Source organism: Saccopteryx bilineata, chromosome X, assembly GCF_036850765.1.
Source record: "Saccopteryx bilineata isolate mSacBil1 chromosome X, mSacBil1_pri_phased_curated, whole genome shotgun sequence".
NCBI classification, from domain to species: Eukaryota; Metazoa; Chordata; class Mammalia; order Chiroptera; family Emballonuridae; genus Saccopteryx; species Saccopteryx bilineata.
Window position 1 is genome coordinate 132,482,651 of NC_089502.1, and position 13,514 is coordinate 132,496,164.

The 13,514-nt window shown below is 41.8% G+C and overlaps 1 protein-coding gene across 8 annotated transcripts in view; it reads left to right on the top strand.

Moving 5' to 3' along the window:
• Nucleotides 1-13,514, top strand: part of SH3KBP1 (SH3 domain containing kinase binding protein 1) — a 467,100-nt gene that overhangs the window by 440,294 nt on the left and 13,292 nt on the right. For all 8 annotated transcript variants that reach the window (XM_066248853.1, XM_066248849.1, XM_066248852.1 and 5 more), the window contains one exon: nt 11,483-11,592. In XM_066248853.1, coding sequence (XP_066104950.1) covers nt 11,483-11,592 — 110 coding nt within the window. The remainder of the gene's footprint in view (nt 1-11,482; nt 11,593-13,514) is intronic.

Genomic DNA, 13,514 nt, shown 5'->3' on the forward strand with positions numbered 1-13,514 from the left:
TTTATAGAGATACGGTTGCTTGTGATTTTTTAAATCACTCATGGAAATGTCAGATTTTTAAGGGCACTTTCTGTACTCCATACCTCTGTCCTCTGCCTTCCCCCAGGGCTGGAGAATGGGGCCCACCAGCCTTTCTAGCAGTTCGGCAGGTGCCTGGTCCTCTCCCTCCTGGTGCAGAAAAAAGCGCACTGGGCTTCAGGCAGGTATCTGCCCTGCAGGTTTTGTACTCAGCATAAACCCTGGCTTCCCTGTAATTCTGGACATTAGGATGCTGTTGTTTCACGTGGATATTCACATTTCCGGCGTGTCGGACTGCTCCTCCATAGAGCGCTGTTGACTAAGGTGGAATGCCCTGAGCGACTTGCTCCCTAAAAGGAAAGGATCCTCAGCCGTGTTGCACATCTCGCTGTAACAGACCATTGGGCCTGGCCTCGCTCCTCTTTCAATTTTGGTTTTGTATCTTTAAACCAGGGGCTTGGAGAAAATGATCAAAGGGGCCCAGGTCAACCTTGCAGCCTTATTTGTCTGAATCTGTTCCTTTCATCTGACTTGTCTGGACATTGAGAAAACTTGCTTTTTGTAACCTCTGAATCCTCTTTGAGATGAAATAGCTTGCCCTGGCCGGATAGCTCGGTTGGTTAGAGCATCACCCCCAAATGCAGAGGTTGCTGGTTCAATCTCTGGTCAGGGCACATACAGGAACAGATCAATGTCTCTCTCTCTCTCTTCCTCTCTCGCTAAAATCAACAAAATAAAAAGATGAAATAGTTTATTCTTTTATTTGTTTTTTTTACCTTAATTTCCTTTATTCTTTTAATTTGTTTAACCTTGAATTGATTACTTGGCCCGAAGTTCTCATGTAGGTTTTCTTTGGCTTAAAGTTTGAAACTTTTTTTTTAAATTTATTGATTGATATTTAGGAGAGGAAGAGAGAGAGAGAGAGAGAAACATCAATTTCTTGTTCCAATTATTTATGCATTCATTGGTTGATTCTTGTATGTGCCCTGATGGGGGGTCGAACGCTGCAACCTTAGTGCATCAGGATTGTGCTCTAACCAACTGAACTACCTGGCAGGGCTAAAAATTTTTGCTTCCGAAATATTTTCTGGCCATATACAAGTCTAAGTTATTAACAATTATGGGTATAATAGTTATGGCATACATTTTATAAAGTTTTAAAAATATTCATTCACCTTTAAAAAAACTTATGATTTTCACCCAAATTCTTACAGAGAAATGTAAAAGGGTAGGCTGTTTGCCATCCTAAATAAATTTGAGTTCCCAGAGCAGACCCTTATAGACAAAATAATCCCACACGGTCACTGAGGAAAAGGTATGGTGTACCAGATAAACCTTGTGTTCTTAGATAGGTGCACTTAGGTTTGAATTCTAGCTCTGCAAGTTCTAAGATGAGTGACTCTGAGATCCACTTTCCTCTTCTATATTACAGGGCTTGTAATGCCCACATACCTTAGAGGATTGTTGTAAAACTGGGATATAATGAATGATGTGGCTGACGCAAAACAGGCATTTTCTGCTCAGTAGTTGGTATATCTGCAGCTCAGATAGAAAGAAGCACCAGGCATCGACCTTTATTCTTACCATGACTATACTTAGCAGAAATTAGGAAAGTTCTTGAACACATAACATAAATGAGCTAAGATTTTGATAGCTGTATCTGAAATCAGTCATTTAATATACAATATATTCAGTTGTGTCTTTAAAGAGCTTCTCCCAATCCCCCAAATACAAAGGGAATAGGTGCTTACTTAAAAAAAATAATAATGGGCCCTGGCCGGTTGACTCAGTGGCAGAGCATCGGCCTGGTATGCGGAAGTCCCAGGTTCGATTTCTGCCAGGGTACACAGGAGAAGCACCCATCTGCTTCTCCACCCTTACCCCTCTCCTTTATCTCTATCTCTCTCTTGCCCTCCTGCAGCCAAGGCTCCATGGGAGTAAAGTTGGCCTGGGCACTGAGGATGGCTCCCTGGCCACTGCCTCAGGCACTAGAATGGCTTTGGTTGCTTCGGAGCAACGCCCCAAATGGGCCGAGCATCGCCCCCTGGTGGGCATGCCTGTTGGATTCCAGCCAGGCGCCTGCAGGAGTATGTCTGTCTGCCGCCCCCCACTTCTCACTTTGTAAAAATACAAAAAAATAAACATTTTTTAAAATAATAATAGAAGAACATGGAAAGTTAGAAAGTACAATCACTTATCTCAGCCTCCCTCTGAAATAATCACAGTTAATTTCTTATACATACTTTTAGAAATCTTTCTGTGATTGGGTGGATGGATGGATATTTTGAAAATGTGATCATGTTATACATATGGTTCTGATCCGTTGTTGTCTTTTGAACTAAATAATATATGCTTGACATCTTTCCACATAAGTCACATAGCTCAACCTTATACTTTTTAAGGCTACATAATATTTTATAGTATGAGTCTACCGTATTCAGTTCTCTAGGAGCAAGGCTGCAAAGAGCAACCTAGGACAGAGATCTGCCGTTGGGGTTACCTGTACTTCAAGGGCCATGGAAACTTCTCAGGCCACAAATAGTGCTCATCTTCTTATGTGCTCTTTATTCAAACTTATCTGCTGAGAGCCTGGGTGTCATGCTGCTTCTCCTTTTCCTGCTCCCCTTCCCAATCTCCCTCTCCTATTTTATATGGCACAGCCAGTCTGTTGCCCAGTCCAGGGGTATAAAAACACCCGGTGCAAACTAAGAGACCGTTCTAAGATTGGTGCTGGAATTGAGAATCTGAGTGTCTCTATTGGCTAGACAAAAAAATCCATTTACAAGTCGGATGGTTTCTAATTCTTTGCTTCTAGCAAAATTGAAGAAGGTCCCTACTGAGTTGTTCGTTGATAGATTGTTAAAAATAGTTCTTGATGATGCTAGACTACTGTCTGAGTTTTGTTATATAATTTGAAAGGAGTTCAAAGAATTGAGTGACATTGTGATAAAATTCTTCCCACTTCCATCTACTCATATTTATGTGAACAAAATTTCTTGGTACTTATAACTATAAAATGAAAAATAGGAATAGAATTGATTCTTGTGCTAAGTAATAATAATCTAATATATATGAAGTATTTGGGGGGGGAACCCAATAAAATTCTACTTCTTATACTTATAAATTATTATCAAATGTGTGGTAGGTGTGTATACATATGTTTTGATCATTTGTATACTAATAATAATTATAATAACAACTCAATCCAGAAGAAAATAATAATTTTTATACTTAGAGTCTTATAATTTTAGGAAATAAAAAGAATCATTAATTTTAATTTATATGCATTCCATAGCATTAAAAGGTAATAATTAACAAAGGACAAAATATACTAAATTAGATTAAAATTCAGCAGTGGAAGTATAATAGAATATGAATTCAGAGAGAAGAAAGGAATGATGCAAAATTTTCAACTGTTAAAGGAAAGCTTATTTATGATCTTTTCAAATGGTTGATATACTTGTTCCATTGCTGTGGTATTCAAATACATATTTAATGTATTTAAGAGAGCAATATAATAATTGTATTTTAAAATATCAATATTTAGATTATAACAAATTATATCCTTTGTGACTAAAACTTGTACAAAATTTTAGATGTCAGCTTAAGATGTGTGAGAGGGTACATGGGTATTCAAAATTATTATTTTTTTAATTAAGTGAGAGCTGGGAAGGTGGGGAGGTGGGGAGGCAGGGAGACAACCTCCTGCATGTGCCCCAACAGGGATTCACAGGGAAAGCCCCTTACAGGGCAATGCTTTACCCATTTGGGGCAGCTGCTCTGTTGCACTGCAACTGAGCTATTTCAGTGCCTGAGGCAAGGCCATGGAGCCATCCTCAGTGCCCAGGGCCAACTTGCTTGAACCATTCGAGCCGTGGCTGCAGGAGGGGAAGAGAGAGAGAAAAAAAGAGAGAGAGAAAGAAGGGGAAGGGAAGGGGTGGAGAAGCAGATGGTCACTTCTCCTGTGTGCCCTGACCGGGAATTGAACCTGGAACTTCCACACACCAGGCTGACACTCTAATGCTTAGCCTACTGGCCAGGGCCTCAAAATTATTTTAGAAGGTACGCTGGCAAACAGTCTGAGGTCCACTGGCCTCATAATTATATCATTTTACATGTATATAAATGTTTCTACAGGTTAATTTATAGAAATGGAATATCTGAAGGTATACACATTTACCTTTTGGGATAGTATTGACAAATGGCATCTCAAAATGGTTGTGCAATTTACATTCTTGTGAATAATAGCATAACTACTGTTTCCAAAAAAAGAAATTATTAGTTATTAAATCTTTTTGCATAGCAAATTTTGTCTGGGCCTATAGTGAGCAGTTTTGAAAGGCATAAAAATATGAAAAGTTGCTTTGCCCCACTTCACATGACTAACTACCAATCGCATAAAGCATTTTACCTCTCCTCAGTGCTAGACTTCAGTGAGACACGCTCTTCCTTCCCCTGATCCATATTAGGCCCCCATCATTGCTAATTTTATCTTTTTACCTTTCTTCCATAGTAGCTAACAGAATTTGTAAATTGTGTGTGTGTGTGTGTGTTTAGGTGGGTGCGTGTATGTGTGTGTGTGTCTTTCTGTCTGTCTCAGAGGGCTTGAAGCTCCATGGGGCAGGGACCATGGCTATTTTGTCCACCTTTGTAGCCCCCTATGCCTTGCCCAGAGACTGGCTAATAGTTCGCACTCAGTAAATATGCACTCAGTGAATAGACTGAGCATGGATGTAGGGTTGTGATAGAGAGCTTTGTTGCCACTAGCCACAAGTGACTATATAAATTTAATTCAACTTAAATAATCACAATTTACCATAGTCCATGCACTCATTAGCCACATGGGGCTAGTGGCTGCCATATTGGGTAGCAAGATGCGATAATCACAAGTTTTAATGGAGAGCGCTGATTTAGAATGATTACTTTCATTCTCAAAATTATTACTATGCCTGGCATACAATAGGTACTTAATAAATGTTTAAATAGATGAGTAAATAAAATCCTTATCTCCCTCTCTTATTCTTGTGATTCCTCATTATAAGCCCCATACCACTCCACAGGCTGCCAACAGGGATGTTAAAGTGCAGATCTGAGTATGTTCCTTTGCTGCTTGAAGTTCTTCTTCCCAAGTTCCCATGAAATCCCAGTGCCTTAAGTTTCCATGTAAACATTACTTTGTACTCAATAGCTAAACATTCTCAGTTAACTTGCCTGACTCCTTCCATTTTCTGCCAGAGATTTTCTTAAAGAAGCCAGCCTCTTTTTCTCTCCTTTTAAAACATATTTGAATAAAATAGAAAAAAGCAATTTGTCATCAGAGCCATTGAAAAAAACAATGGTTTTTTCACCAAAGAAAATTACTTTTCCTAGTATCTTTTCTTGTTCCTGATATACAAACAAGTCTCAGAATTCACCGTTGGTTGAATGAGAAGTAAGGTCAAGTGTTCCTACTGTCTGTCCAATGCCCTGCAGTGGAAAGAATTCCAAAGACATGAATCTGAATGTGGGCCCTGTCACTTTCTGGTCATGACCTTGAGCAAGTGATCTAACCTCTGATCTTCCCTGTCTCCCTTTATGGAACAGAGCGGCACCTACAGGGCGTGGGTTTTGGAGAGCGATACATGTGCACACATGGGTGAAGCATGGGGTAGTAGGGTGAACAGGAGCTCAAACCTGTTTACTCTCAGCAGCTTGTGTCTTGCAAACGTCACACCTGGATTATAATGAAAACACGATAGCTAATTTGCTAGATTGTTATGCATTTTGGAGGGCTTATTTTTCTGCAGAAGCTGATCAGTGCTTAAATGGAGATTTTTCGGTTGGTGACTCAGCTAACACAAGTGTTTATTTGACCCCTAAAAACGGGCCCATATTTGTAATCTGCACAGATGTTCCATACTAATCACATGATTTACGTGCAGGGTGAGATTTCCTTCCTGCAACCCTGTGGGTTTAGGGTTTTCACATCTTAAATCTTAATTTTTAAAAAAGTGGGGTTTTTAAATTAACACTTAGCCTTACTCTTAGATCTCGTTTCCAAATCCCACGACACCGTTAATGCCATATGAAAACAAAATTCTACCTGTGTGATCTGAAAGAGTTTTCACAAAATCTCTCATTACAAAAGAATAACCCTCCAAAGCTGATAGCTCAAATAATTCTCTTTTTTTCAGGTAGAAAAACTGAAGCCCAGAAAGTTGTTTATTAATAACTCAGTAATATCAGTCCAGCCAGGATTGATGTGAGGCCTCGGACAAACAGAGATAACAGCCATAGTGTCTGCCCGGGCTCATTCGGGAGACGGATAAATCAACAAGGAATGTCAGTTCGGGGTGCTAAATGCTGAGACTGGAGTGATGGGTAACTAAGGGAACACTAAAACCAGACTTTAAGGTGCAGTCTGGCTTCTTGGAAAAGGTCTCTGTTGCCTGAATCAAGTCTTGATGGCCTGAGGGGAAAGGAGGAAAAGGGAGGGAAGGAAGTTTCCTTAGGGACAGAGAGAGAGGTGTATTCTGGCCATGCCAAGAGCACCTTGGCCCAGCTAAAGGCACTGGGATTTCATGGGAACTTGGGAAGAACTTCAAGCAGTGAAGGGACGTACTCTGAACTGTACTTTCATATCCCTGGTGGCAGCCTGTGGAGCAGTAAGGGGCTTAGAGTAAGAAATCCATTACAGTGCTTTCAGGCAAGAAGTTCCTCCACATTAGTGATCCTTGACAGGGGCATGCAGGAGCAGGAAAGGCTTCCAGAGATACTGGGAGGCAATGATGTTGCCAGGCTTCAACTGAAGGAAACTTCCATTTGGGGCTCTTTCTTGAGTCCAGAGCAATGAGCCACAATGAATAAACATAAGAGCTCACAAATAGTTCCTTTGGTGACAGCTGGCTTGTCTCAGACTTTTGACTATTTCTCCTCTGTGTTTTCAATGGATGTGCTTTAGGTCACCTGTGGTCACTGGTATCGTTCCTCCCATCCGTGGAAAATGAGCCCACATTGTCTAATTGAACTAAATAGGGTGTGACTGAAATTCATGGAAAATGGGCAATTCCATGTGGCATGAAGAGACAGAGGCCTTTCCAAGCCGACTCTGTGTCCAACATGAATTATCCCCGTATGTCTGCAGAGGGCTCGCCTTCCAAGTATCACAGAAGCCAAGAACCTCTCATCCTTATGAAACTGACTTTTAAAAAATACCCACCATTTGCCAGTTCAATAGTTTTGGATTGGCTTATGGGCATTAAAACTTTTTTTTTTTTATTAAGAGGAAAAATTCCCAGCCAGGCTGAGAAAGCTCATATCAAGTTTCAGCCTGATTCATTTCAAAACCACCATGAAAATTGGGACATTTTCTTCGCAGCACAATGGGTTAGTCATGGAAATTCTGCCTTAATCTCAGCTACCATGGTCGCAGTCATGAGAGCGTGCTCTGTGCCGCCGAAAAGATGGGTTACAGTACTGAAGAGTTTCTCCCTTTACTGTCAGAAAGCAGAAGTGCATTGCAGTTTGGGTCTCAGGTTCCCTTTTCAGCAAGTGACCTCATCCTTGGTGTGTCTTTTTTCTTTCTGGCAGTTTTGTATTGTTTTTGTTTCCAAAAAGTACTTTTTATAAGCTCAAACTGAAGAAAGTTAAACATAGCTGAAGATGTATGAAGAAGTGAAGAGCCGCCCCCCCCTCCCAGGACTCTGACCCTCTTGAGTGACAGATGAGGCAGTCTTCTTGGCCATCTGTCATGGAGACGCTGGCTAAGTGTAGCCAGGCTTCAGTGTGTGCGAGTTTTTTTAGTGCAGACCTCAGCCAGTAAAGGGGAATGGGCCAGCCAAGCTTGCTCTGCAGCTGCGGCACAGATGCTGCCTTCCACCCTGAGGTGCCACCCCGTGTCCCACTAGTGGGCACGGCACCTCTGTAAGCTGCACTCCTGGAATCAGAGTTTTTTCTTGAGGTTGGTTCATTCATTCGTTGGCTTGCTCAGTTGTTTGCTTGTTCCTTCATTTGCAGAGTATTAAGCATGTTTTCTCCAGGAATGTACTAGACATCGAGAGCTCAGTGATGAGTTCCTGCCCTCCTGGGCTCACGGTGTAAGTGCAGAAACATTTCAGAGCCATTTTGAAAGTGTGATTTATGGAAGACCATCATCTCACGCACCAGCAAACCCTCAGCTCCCAGGTAGACATAATTATTTCAGGAGGGTGAGTGGGAGCAAAAATGGAGTCCTCCTGGAGCCTGGCAGATGTTTCCTAGGTGTAAACTTGTCTGTCCCTGCACACCATCGGATGTACCACATTCATTCCCAAGGGCACCTGTGGCCATTCAACCCAGTTTCCACACCTTCTCCCACCCCACTCTGCTTGCTGGGTCACCTCGCAGGCCTCCTTCTCAGTCCAGCTGTACTGCTTCTGACCTGTCACCAATCACCCAAGCCTTCATTCACCACTTTGATCAACCGCTCTGGTACCTCTGCTGGCCCCTGCCACCGGGTCAGCCCTGCCAAGCCCGATATCGGAGGGCCCCCTGCTGATGAGCCTTGCTCCTGACAACTGGCCCGCCTGGCAGTCTGTCTACCCACCGGGCCCTGGAGCAGCCTGTCCCTCACTCCCTCTCCTCTCCTCTTCCTGGTCAAGTCCTCTGCCAGAGCAGGGCCTCTACTTGCTTGCATGCTCAGATCACATGGGCAGATTGAAAACCTTCTCATGCCCAGCTGAATTCAGCCCAGGTGAATTTAGTCAGTCCCTGGGTGGGGTCCAGGCCTGAGTCTTTTTACTTGTCTGGTGGTTCCACTGTGCAACCAAGGTGGAGAACCAGAGTCACTTAGCCTTTGTTTTGTAATCACCTTACTCTGTTCAGATTGTGCCTCCAGAGCTTGCTTCTGTTTCCCGGACAAAACCAGGATATAGGTGGTCCCTCTCAGGCCCTGGTATCATGCAGCCAAGGCATTCAGCCCCGTCTGGTGGACTGGAACCATTCCCAGCCCTCTCCTTCACCCGCTCCCCGGGCTTCCTGCTGAGCCGCTGCTCCTCGGTGTGGTGTCCTCTCTCCTTTCCCCAGGCTTCCTCTGGCCTCTTTGTGGCCCCTGTCCTCCACAAGCGGCCCTCCTCACTAGCAGACCTCCCTGTCCTGGGCCTTCTTCTCTGCTCCCTGTTTGGGAGCTGCATAGAGAACCTGCTAAGCCTATTGTATGCAGAGTGCATGCAAGGGTATTGGTGGACATTTTTCTATAATAAAAAGAAAGCAGGGGGGGAATGATACAGAAATGAATTATCCAGTAATAGGGGATTGAGTCAATAAAGCATGAATTATAATGCAGTAGAAGATTATACAACAATCAAAATATTTATGAAAAAATTTTTTAGAGTTGTGGCATGTTATGCTAATGAAATAAACAGAATGCAATGCTACACGTAGTGTAAACTAGACTATTTATAGAAAAGGTCTGGAGGATCATATCCTGAAATGCTAATAGTGGTTGTCCAAGTGTGGTAAGATTATAATTGACTTTCTTTTGTTTTAAATTTTTAGTTTCTTAAATTATACATTGAGCACATGTTGCTTTTGTAGTCAGAGAAAAAGGTGACTTAAAAAAATTAATTGGAAGGATATTAATGTCAGATGGTAGCTTTTGGAATCAACCCCAGTGTGTAATGGGGACTTTCCTTTTCATACAACATGGAGTTAGTAGAGGTGAGTCCTGGGGTGTAGTCAGGAAGGGAACCTTTTAGGAAAATAAGGTTTTCTTAAAGGGAAGGCCCCTGAGAGGGTCAGGGCAGTGAACTAGCTCTGGAGAGGTCCACCTAGCAGTGGGGGTCTTGGCCCATCCCTGAGCCCTGCTGAGCAGGCTTGTGGGGTGGGAGAACCTTGAACCACCTCACTCTGGTGCTGGGTTTTGACAGGCTTCCCCTTTGGCCTCTGAGCACTGTTGATATTTTTCTTTGTGCTGTTTCTGCAAATATTTAGCCTTTCATTATACTTGCCTTGCCCTGATAATATGAGTTCATTGACTAATTATTCATTCACCAGGTTCTAGAATAAAGTCACTTTTTATAATCCCAGGTGTAATGTAATGGTTTGCCCTGACCAGTGACTTGTGCTTGGTTTTGCATATTCCACTAAAGGAAATAATTTTCAGACAACACCTGACTGCTCATTAATAGAATAAAGCCATCACCCAGCCAGATTGCTTATTATAACCACCAACAAAAGAGCTCTCCCAAAAACAAGGACGTAAAAAACACATAACTTTTCTCTTTTCTGTCCTGAGCCAACAGACTTGGAGTTATGGATTAGGATGCTTTCAGGCGCAAATAAAGAATATCTGATTAAAATTGGCTGAAATAACAGAGAGTTATCAGAGGCTGGGCACATTGTCTTGAAACCAAACTGAGGCTACATTAAAGGGAGAATGAGGAATGGTTGGGAAGGCGGTACCTGGTATAACATATGAAACACAGTACACTTGTCAGAAAGAGATGGTGTTGCCCCAGTCACAAACAATAATGGGTCCCAGGGTTGGCCCCTTTCTGCCAGCCTTTCCTTTGTGCATCACATGTGCATCTACACTTCATCTGTAAATCCTTAAAACTCTGCGTATCTAGGTAACCACTTGGCCTGATCATTTGTTGAAGGGGATGGCAAAGTCAAAGCCTTCCTCCTGGTCACATGCCAGGTACAGTAATTATCTGTCTGAATAATTAATTCTGCATTCAACTCAGACATCGGTCACAGAAATGTAAGGTCTCTAAGGGAAGGTTTGTGTCCACTGTACTCACTGTTGTAGCCTTGGTATTGAGCTGTGTGCGTGTGCGTGTGCGTGTGCGTGTGGCACGGAGTAGTTGCTCAATCATAATGGAGTGAATAAGCATACTGATGACCAAAGATGATGCCTTCATTGAGTGATGCCTCTGGAAAGAGAATGGTGCCAGGCTCTGTGAGTTATCTGGAGAAGGGGAAGCTTGCCTCCACCTCCAGAGAGTTTATGGTCTAATGTCAGGGTGAGAACTGACAGCCAGAGTACTGCAGTACAACTAGAGAGGAGCTAGCCCTCTCTTGTCTTTTAGAATCAACGACCAACATTCACTTGTCCAAGGATGTTGTACCTCATGATGACTACTTTTTGTGATGAGGCTGCAAGAATGTTTTATCTACCAAAATGAGCTTGAATTTGTGGAATAAAGAAGAATCCTCCTTTACTCCTCTTCCTGTAGCTTTTCAGAATTTATGAATATAGGTATGGAAGAGGGGAAGAAAAATCATCTTTCTCTCTCCTCCTTGTTAGCTTGTTAAACTGAGGTGGAAATGATTCTTCATTCTGTCTGAGTTGTGTTTATTGAATAACCAAAGGATATAAACAGCCTTCATAAATGATGAAATGTAATCCAGGCATAAAGGATGATTGTTAAGGAGAACGAGGTGCATCTGGCATATCATGAGAACCTTTCCTCACTCTTAAAAATCTGTTTTCCTTTTGTTTTAGACTTAGAAGGTTTTGACTCCGTGGTGTCATCTACTGAGAAACTCAGTCATCCCACCACAAGCCGACCAAAAGCCACAGGGAGACGGCCTCCATCCCAGTCCCTCACATCCGTAAGTGTCTCCTCAATCCTCTACAGCTCAAATGCGGGAACTATTACAGAGTCTAGTTAAGAACTCTTCTACAAGTGGCTGTTCTGAAGACAAGTGGGGAGAAGGAGGTCATGAGATACATTGGTGATCTGAGAGTCTTCTGGAAGCAGGCAGTTATTTCTGTTTGTTCTTTGTGTATCTGTGGGCAAGGTGGGCACTCCCTGTTCCCACTTTCCTTCTCTCTACTTCCAGACTGATTCTTGTTTGAACCTGAAATGAATTTGGTAAGGGGAAAATAATGTTATTTTTTATGATGGGAAAGAGAACAAAGCTAGTTTGGTCAATAAACAGAACAAAAGTGCTAAAGAAAGCTCGGCTACTACCCAGTGCTTGGAAGTCAGGAACTTTATTCTCCTGCTAAGACCTGGAGGAAATTGGCTTTAAACATATGAGGTATATGGTCATATTGAAGAGGGTAATCAGAACACTCCAGGTATCCCAGAGAATTGTTTTTGTTTGGGCTGTTTTAAATAACTGATTTTCTCATTGGAAACCTGTAACACATTATAGTAGTACCAAATTTAAACAGTGAAATGCATAAAGAAGAAAGTTATCCATACTCCTGTTCCCCAGAGCTAAGAACTGTTAACTTCTTGCTATAGCCTTACCTTTTATTTAAAATTTTGTTTATATATAAAATTGTTTCTTCAAAAATGGAATCTCTAAAAAAAAAATGGAATCTCTTAGGCCCTGGTCAGGTAGCTTAGTTGGTGAGAGCATTGTCTCCATATGCCAAGGTTGCAGGTTCAATCCCTGGTCAAGGCACATACAAGAATCAACTGATGAATGCATAAATAAGTGGAACAACAAATCGATCTTGTTCTCTCCCTCTCTCTCTTTTCCTCTCTATTTAAAACCAATAAATTTTTTAAAATGGAATCACTTAGTATGCATTGTTTGGAACTTACTTTTCCCCCTTATATTGTGTACTTTTCTCCCCAATCATTATGCATTCTTCCATAACATCACATTTAATGGCTGCTTAGTATTCTAATTTGTGAATAGATGATTGTTTATCCAGTCACTATCATTGAACATTTAAGTTGTTTCCCGTTTTTCATTATAAACATTGAAGTGAACGTAATTGTAGAAAAATCTTGATGCTCCCACAAGCAGTGTATGTCTATCTTTGTCTATCTGTCTATCTTTCTATATCACATCATCTTGCCCTTGCTAAGAATGCAGGTCTTATGACCTTCATACAGAGACACCAAGGAATTAACCTTCTGTGGGTTTCCAGGACACTTTCCACTTTCACCTCATCACTGATCCCATCTAAGAGGTCATCATTTAGAAGAAAAAGAATACCACTTCCTTTGAACCTCTTCTCTCATATCTTCTGAGTCTGGAAGTATGGTTTGAGTCATTCTATTTTTCCTCTTGTACAAAACAAGAGGAAACTATGTATTGACACCTTTTGTGAAGAAAGACTGGAAAAAGTCGATTACTTTTTCCCTCTTATATAGAGTACTGTGTCAATACCACCTTCTTTTCCCTTTCCCTGTCACCTGTCCACACCCTCCCTAACATGCCTCATAGACACACGTGCTATTTAATTGCTTCTTGGTATCTCTGTATTTAAATTTTAATCCTACCTTCCACATCTTCACATCTTCTCTATAAATCCTTCATCATTTTTATTTCCCCTCCAAATTCTTTCCAACTTTTCAAGATCTAGATGGCCTTGAGGCATCCGGAATTAAAGACAGAAATGCAAATTACCATCTACCTCCCACCCTTGGTCCATACATCCCATGTCTGGGAGTTTGTACATATTTTGGGAGACCAAGTAAAGGCATCTCATCTTTCCTTTTAGACTGCACATGTGTTCATTCACTCATTCGACAAGTATTTATAGGTATCATCTCCTGTGGGCTCAACTC